This window comes from Platalea leucorodia (assembly GCF_965183815.1).
Source record: "Platalea leucorodia genome assembly, chromosome: 4".
NCBI classification, from domain to species: Eukaryota; Metazoa; Chordata; class Aves; order Pelecaniformes; family Threskiornithidae; genus Platalea; species Platalea leucorodia.
Window position 1 is genome coordinate 65,487,590 of NC_138826.1, and position 8,202 is coordinate 65,495,791.

Genomic DNA, 8,202 nt, shown 5'->3' on the forward strand with positions numbered 1-8,202 from the left:
AAAGCAAATGGAACCTACCTCCAAAACTGAGTTCGTATTCATGTCTTCCAGCTTTGAAATACAGCTTTGGAGAACTTCTGGCTAGATAAGCTTTCTCCAGGTCTTCACTGGAGACAGTGGCAGCTGCATGATCATCATCCTGTCAGGACAAAACCAAAGGAAAAAAAAAAAGATTCTCCTGGTCTGTTATATACAAGCAAGTTTAAAACTGTCATATGGTATGGTGGTTGCAGTATGTATCAGCCTTTGTGCACGATAGTGGCTTTCAGGCAAAAGCCATGTATTAAGCAATTGAAACTGCCCCTAAAACAAACCAAGCAGTGTTATGAAGCCTAAACTTACATTGCAAAGTGCATGCAGTGAACACTACTACTGAGACCGCACATTCACCAACTAGACCTTAGCAAAGATGTGCAGAGTACTATTGGAACCTCGGAAAAGGAAGTTTTAGTCAGGAGCAATGAAAAGCATGTATTAATGCGATCCTATCTGACATGACTCACTGAAGAATTATCTGTCAGTAATACTTGTGACTCACCAGTGAGCACTCCCCTACCTGAACCAATCAAATTTGCAGACAAAAGATCCCATTAGGCCCCTAAAGTCCATCTGTACAGTATGAGTGACTGAGAGGGAGGGAGAGAGTGACAAAAGAGGGGGAGGATATAAAACACTGTGTACTTTTCAGTAGTTCTGCACTTTTAGCAGAGTTGAGAGTCTCCCCATTTCTCCACACTTACTGTTTTCCCATACTCCTGCCACCAGCCGTATTCATTTTTCCAGTACCAGATCCATTCTGTTGTAAGAATGAAGTGAGAGGGTTTGGTCACAGAGGAGGCTGTAGAAAGACGTCTAACCTTTGCAAACCCACAGCGCATATTCAGAAAACAGATACTTTCAGTAACACCGTTATTAAATCTATTAAAAAAAGGAGAAAAAAAAAATCAGAACTGTTTGTGAAGCTTTACACATAGGTTCAGAAGCCCACCACAAATTTGCAAATTAAGTCAACATTACTCAAATGCAGAACACAAACGTGCAGTTTCCACAACAATCCCAGCTCTGTCTTGTGTCTGTACATATTTTGCGTTACGGTATTACATCTCACATTGGTTCCCTGTGCAGTAACCATTATCAACTCATAAATTAGTGAGTTACATAAGATGAACAGAAACAGTGGAAAATGTACACTGCCTTCTTCTTGCTAACCAACTATATTCTAAACAGAACACTATCATAACTTAAGCACAGCTTCAAAGAGCCTCTAACATAACATAAGAGGGCTAGGTAAATTCTCCAGCATGGGACAGAGCATACTGGTATGAGCCCCTTCCAATACCGTCTTTGTGCTACACAACCAGTTCCAAACTCTTAAAGGTATTTCGCTATTCTTAATGGTTCTCTGCACCCAAGAGTATCTCTCTCTCTAGGTACACAAGGTATTCTACCAGTTCCACAACATGGACCGGGGGAAAAGAAGGTGAGAAGGGAAAATCTCATGCTACCTTTCCATCCTCCATCTCAAAAGGTGAAAGAGAAGGTTACTTCTAATCAGGGGGTCAAGCTGTGTATTGACAATCTCTAACCAAAGACAGATTCCCACAAGTACTTGTGATAAAATCACCATTCTTTGCAGTTTTCCAGCCATTCTTAGTGAGGATTAAGACTTCCTATGGTAGCAGCAGTAGGAAATGTTTATACATTTTTTCACAGCAAAGAATACTAGAGTCTATGGGTCAGTCTCATAAAATAACTGGATTGACCCTGGCCAGCAACCAAGTACCCACACAGCTGCTCGCTCACTCCCTCTCCCCACCTCTGCATGACAGAGGGTGGAAAATAGGAAGGGCAAAAGCAAGAAAAGTTGTGGGTCAATATAAAGGCAGTTCAATAGGTGAAGAAGGGGGGTGATGGTATAAATAAACAAACAAACAAGTAAATAAAGCAAAACAAATCGCTCACCACCTCTCACAGGCAGTCTAATGCCCAGCCAGCCTCCAAACAGCTGCCACCTTGAAAACCAAAAACCCAATCCTCTTCTTCCTCTGCCCCAGGTTTTATTGCTGAGCATGACGTCATATGGCATGGGAGATCCCTTTGGTCAGTTCAGGTCAGCTGTCCCAGCTGATCCTCTCCCATCCCTTCGCCCACCCTCAGCTTACCCACTGCTGACGAGCAGAGCAGAGTTGGAAAAAGAGAAAGCCTTGACTCTGGGCAAACACCGCGCAGCAACACCGACGACACTGGTGCATTATCAGCACTGTTTTAGTCACAAATCCAGAACACAGTACTACACGGGCTGCTATGAAGAAAGTTAACTCCATCCCAGCCAAACCCAGTATGGTAACCCAGAGGGTCCTATACAGACGCCAGGCATAAGTAAGTCACAATGGATCAGATCTCCAGCGACAGTAGATCAGCAAAGTGACATCAGTAGAAGAATACCAAATGAAGCTACTAATGTAATGACTGCAATAGAATTGTAGCAAGTTATAGCCACTAAGGGCCTGGTCCAACAAAGCAAACTCCAAACACTATTAAATTTTATAAGAGTTTATACCTGGTGTTTTGGGGGTCACAATATGCTTTTTCTATTTCTTCCATATTCTTCAAGTCCTTCCAGGTATTACCATCAGAGATCTGCCATCTATATGGCAAGTGAAAATGAATTCTGATACACTTGTCTATAAAATTAAAAAAAAAAAAAAAAGAAAAAAAAAATTTTTACAGGCTATGAGAAACACTCCAACATTTCAGGGCTGTACACCTAGCTGGTGAAAGTATCAAATGTATAGCTATGGAAACTGTTCACCTATGGGATCGTTACAAGCAATAGTTCAGAATTTTTCAGCGTAAGCAAGCAAAACTCAATTTTTGAGCTTAGGCAGAAGTTCAGTTTCTGTACCTACTAGATTCTCTTTGCGCATCAAAATTGCTAGCAGGAGCTCAGTGCTGGAGGACCATTTTATCTTCTCAGTTTCAGAGACAAAAATTTACAATGAATCAAGATCACAAGCTCACACAAGGCTATTATTTCATATATAGAATAACAGTGTAAACTCAAATATCTGTGCTTATCCACTTAGTCCCAAAGTGGTATTACTGAGGAAAAAGAGGGGGGGGAAAAAAACCCAAACAGTGCTTAGTTTTAGGAGACTTCAAGAAGTCTCTAAGGGTCCAGGCCTCACCAGGAACAAGAGCAGTGGTAGCAGTGGCCCAGGTATCACAAGCATTACTCAGAAATAATTCGCAGAGTCAGTATGCAGTCACTCCTCAACAGGAGTGAAGATCACAGCACCAGCACACATATGCATAAACTTCAGGCTAGCTTTCCTAGTAGGACAACAGGCAACTTATCAACAGGGAAAGTCAAGGAGACCGCACCACACAGTTCATATGAGAAGGTGTGCAGTACATCAGGGAGCTACTACACGTCAAGAACATTAAGAAGGAAAAGGATGACAAAAGGACAACAAGAAAGCTGGCGCAGCAGCCTTTTTCCTAGATAAGGTGGAACATTTCCCTTTCAAGGGAGACAGCTCCGACAGATGGAACAGAAGAGTGCTAGAAGAAACAAGGAAGAACGTAGAGTTCAGAGTATCTTTCATAGATATTTGGAAATGCGACTCCTGTCATTCAGCAATCCCTTAGGTGAACACAGGTGGAGGAGCCAATCCCCAGCACAGGCAGATATTACAAATTCCAGAGTAAAACAAAACAGCTCCTTTGTTTGGTATACCAGGTGGATCAAACACTTTCCTATCAGCACTCAAGATCGCAATGAGATTTAACTAGAGATAAGCATAAGCTCTGAAGTTTCCCCTTTCTGTGAGAGATGTCTATCACTTCCTCTTTATGAGGAAACGGAAATAGACTGGACTTGCTACAGTCACAACCTACCTTTAAAGCCACAATTTCTGTATAGATGAAATAAACAGATCTGTTCCAAGTCATCATCATTTGTAGCTGAGGACTCCCGGCTAGAGCTGTTTTTTCTCTCTAGAGGGGGAATTATAAGCCTCATTAATACACTTTGTTTCAACAAGCCCTCTTAAAGTGCACCTATGAGTAGGGAAGATGCCTAAAACCAGCGTTTATAACTACGTAACTGCATTCAGCTCCAGAAAGACACCGAAGTCTTTGATAACCTTGTATACTTGAAAGTCCTATCCCTTTATCCATCCTTTCTGAACGTGACTTTCCTGTAACTGCTAAATTCGTCAGATATAGTTTCTAGCTATCATCACAAAATAAGACTAGAATCCAACGCCTTTACATTTCTAGATGGACTTGCGTCAACCATGCATTCCACGTAGATGTTCACATTGGCAGCTATAAAATCTTAAGTCTCAAAATTTGACACTTCTGTAAATTAAAGCACACCTAAGGAAACAAAGAAGGGAAGAAGGAACTGCAGGGAGAATAGCAGAGATGAACACACACACTTGCATTTTCCATTCTGCTATCCTTTTCTTTCCTGCTAAATTATACTTAACTTATAATTTTAAGGAACTTCAAAAGACAAGAACATACAAAATATTACATCTCTGAGAAGTAACTAGAATAGTGCTGTCTGTGAATTCTTGTGCTAGACAATTGCTACATTAAAGAAAAAAATGGATAAAATGAAGTAGTTTATAATCACACAAGTAAACGCCACCCTTATTCTTAAACAGTTCTCTACCCTTGTTTATGTTTTTTACCAAGAAAAAAGTTACAGATCTCCCTATTTCCAGTTCCTGTTATGCTTCTCTAACCCCAAATTTACGATTTTTATAAACACCAAGCACTTTATTTCTCAGGAACCCATAATGCCTTGAAATCCACTTCGCTTGTCAAGACACAAATCTCTGTCAATGACATAGGTGCAAGGTCCCTCCTAAAAAACACATCAGGATGTGAATTCAGTTTTCTTTTTCTTAATGACATCTGTGAGAATGTTACATTCACTGTAGTGACTCCTCTGATGTTTTCAAAAGATATCATTTACCTTTGCATGGCGAAGACTTGGCATCTTCTATGTCATCTGTGTTCCTGTTGCCATTTTTTATGTCATACATATTCCTATAAATGGAGGGCAGTTTCTCAATAATGTTTGAGCTCATTCCCTGTCTCTCCAGTTTCTCGGAACGTAACTCATGGGATCGCTTGCAGCTGCTGCCATATCTGCACTGTCCCCACAAAAAGTACTGGCAAACATGCAGTTTGGTGCAGCTCTTTTTAAAGGTACAAGATCCATAAGGTCCATCACCTTTGTTATAGTGCAAGCAGACCTTGGGTAGAGGAAAAAAAAAAAAAAAAGAATTTAAAGATTAAAGTACAATGTGCTCACATAGACTGCTTGAATTCAAGATTTTTAAATTTAAAAACAGACAACAATCATCTTACAGACATTCTGAAGTAGGTGGGATTTTGTTCTAAGTCACATTAATGTAGGATAGTGGATTTTATCATGTCACTACTGAAACTCTTTGTGTTTCTAGTTTTGGAATAGTGAAATTTTGACCTGAATTTGATGGTAAGAGGTACTGGATCTGGCTGGGATGGAGTTAACTTTCTTCATAGCAGACCATACCCCGCTATGTTTTGGATTTGTGACCAAAACAGTGTTGATAATACACCAATGTTTGAGCTACTGCTGAGCAGTGCTTGCACAGTGTCGAGGCTTTCTCTTTCTCTCCACTCTGGCCTCGCCACCCGGGTAGGCTGGGGGTGGGCAAGAAGCTGAAAGAGGACACAGCTAGCCCAAACCAGCCAAAGGGATATTCCATGCCATATAATGTCATGCACTAAAATAAAAATAAAAAAAAAAATAAAAAAAAAGGAGGGGTGAGGGAGGTGGGTCCTTCTTACAAAGTTGCCCTCGCTCAGAGACTTGCTGGGCACTGGTCTGCTTGCAGGAGGTGATGACTAACTTCCTTTGCAACACCTGTTTTCTCCTCTCTTTCCTCCACTTGCAAAACTGTCTGCATCCACAAGTTTTGTCACTTTTGTTCTTGTTCTCTGTCACCTGTCCTGCTGGGGGCAGGGGAGAGGGGAGTGAGTGAGGGGCTGTGCAAGTGCTTAGCTGCCAGCTGGGGTCAACCCACCATAGACAAGAACAGAAGATACAGATTAAAAGTTTTAGATTTGCATTATGCTAACTAAACTGACACCTAACACCTCCAGCCAGTATCAAGCCTCTTCCACTTTGTGATGCTCGCTGAAACACAAGGCTAGGACACTGTCACAGTGCTACTCACCTCTGGTAAGAGAAAAGGGTCATTTTGAAGCAGAAGCTGGCGAAGTTCAGCATCGTTTAAACTCTCAAGTCTATATTGTTTTAGAACACAGAGATTGTGGTCCGAGTAGAAGTTGTGAACAAACTTGCATTCCTTCCTACAAGTTAAGAAACCCAAGCGCAAACTGAGCGTAACAGACTAGCACTATTTTGCTATCCCATCGGTATTACACTGAACGGTTTAAAAAGCACACCAAATTAGCTAGTTTCAGAAAAATCTGTAGCGCTCCTTTATAAAGCAATTATGTGATTTGCTAAGCAGATTACATAATTACTCTGAGGATAATTGCCACGCTATTTCTGATTTACAGTCATTATAGCATTAGCGCAGTCTGACAATATTGGCATTTTTGACCTGCAGCTCACAACCGTGCGTGAGAAAACGCCAAAACCGCCCCCACGTCACGCAGCGCAAAGCGCCCGGACTCGCTGCGTGCAAGTGGGTCCGGGGGGTCCGAGCGTTCCCCCCGCCCGGGCCCGACGGGGGAAGCGCCAGCAGCGGGGTGCTGAGCCGGGGAGGAAGTGTGGCAACCCGAAATCTGTGAAACACCCGCCCGTCTCTCTCTCTCTCTCCTTTGAAGACACACACACACACACAAAAAAAAAAAAAAAAAAAAAAGGAGAAAGGAGCATTTCCGACCCGGAGAAGAGCAGCCAGGCCTTTACTGAAGCCTGCTTCCACTGAAGGGGGCACACCGAGCGCGAGGCAGAGCCCCCCTCGCCCCACCGGACAAGCCGGCCCCCGGCCCAACCTCAGCCGCCGCCCGCCCGCCCCGAGGGAGGCGGAAGCGTCGCCCCCCCCCCCCGCCCCCCCCGGTGCCACCGCGGCTCAGGAAAGCACCCCGCTCTTCTCTGCAAAACACCGTCTCTCTCTCAGCGTTTGCTGAGCGCTACCAACGGCAACGGGACAGCCAGCACAGGCCGCAGCAGCGCCCAGCCCCGCTGCCCCGCCGCAGGGCACCGCCGGCTTCGCTTCGTGGCCCCCCAAGGCCCGGCGAGACCCCGGCCCCCGAGGGGAGACCGCCGAGGGGAGAGCGGGCTCCGCGGGCGGCAACCGCGCCCGGGGCCAAAGAGCAGCACACGAGTCCCGGGCAAACGCCCCCCCCGCAGGGCCCGGCCCGGCCCCGCCTGCCCGCCCCCGGCCCGGGCAGCGCTGCGGGGGACGCCCCGCCGGCAGCCGCGGGCTGCGAGGCGGCGACGGAGGCGCCCCGGGCCGGCCCCCGCCCCTCACCTGGCCTGCTGGTTGCGGCAGAGCCCCCTCAGGTGGTACTTGCAGAGGTGCAGCTGCCCGCACCGCCCCTCGCAGCCCGCGCCGTACTCCTGGCACAGCCGCACCGGGCTGGTGGCCACCACCACCGCCGCCACCGCCTCTGCCGCCGCCGCCGCCACCCCGCCCTGGCCGGGCCGCCGCACCAGCGTGAACCGCTGCGCGTCCCGCAGCACCAGCGCCAGCTGCTCCGCCGTGAGCCGGTCCGGCAGCCGCCGCCGGAGCTCGGCCTGCTCCAGGCAGCCGCCGTTGGCGCACAGCACCTGCAGCACTCGGGTGGCCAACGCCATGGCCGCCGCACGGGTACCTTCCCCGGCCGGAGCCGGGCAGCCCCGCCCCGGGACGCTCCAGCCGCCGGGGCGAGGAAACGAAAACGAAAGCGGCGGCGCTGGGCCGCGGGGAGGGGCCGGGGGCGGAGCGGGGTGCGCGGCCCTCCGGCCCCGTCCCGGTGCCGTGCCTTGGTCCTGGCCCGGGCGGGGGCTGCCCCTCACGCCCCGGGGCTGGGCCGGCCCGAGGGGACAGCCCCGAGGGGACAGCCCCGAGGGAGGCCCCGGCGCCGGGCGCTTGAGGTGCCCACACCGCCCGCGAGGCCGGAGGCTCTCTTCGCCTGCTGAGAAGCTCCCAGAAACCCCGGGTCACCCTAAAAGGCTCTGAT

The 8,202-nt window shown here is 47.5% G+C and overlaps 1 protein-coding gene across 1 annotated transcript in view; it reads right to left on the reverse strand.

Moving 5' to 3' along the window:
• LOC309589722 (protein mono-ADP-ribosyltransferase PARP12-like) overlaps positions 1 to 7,873 on the reverse strand; it is a 15,302-nt gene extending 7,429 nt beyond the window's left edge. The window contains exons 1-7 of the mRNA XM_082310199.1: positions 7,512 to 7,873; positions 6,243 to 6,378; positions 4,991 to 5,273; positions 3,901 to 3,999; positions 2,561 to 2,684; positions 741 to 918; positions 19 to 139 (exon numbers count right to left, since the gene is read on the reverse strand). Of these exons, the coding sequence (XP_082166325.1) occupies positions 19 to 139; positions 741 to 918; positions 2,561 to 2,684; positions 3,901 to 3,999; positions 4,991 to 5,273; positions 6,243 to 6,378; positions 7,512 to 7,837 (1,267 nt within the window). The 5' untranslated portion in view covers positions 7,838 to 7,873. The remainder of the gene's footprint in view (positions 1 to 18; positions 140 to 740; positions 919 to 2,560; positions 2,685 to 3,900; positions 4,000 to 4,990; positions 5,274 to 6,242; positions 6,379 to 7,511) is intronic.
• Between the last annotated feature and the right edge of the window lie 329 nt (positions 7,874 to 8,202).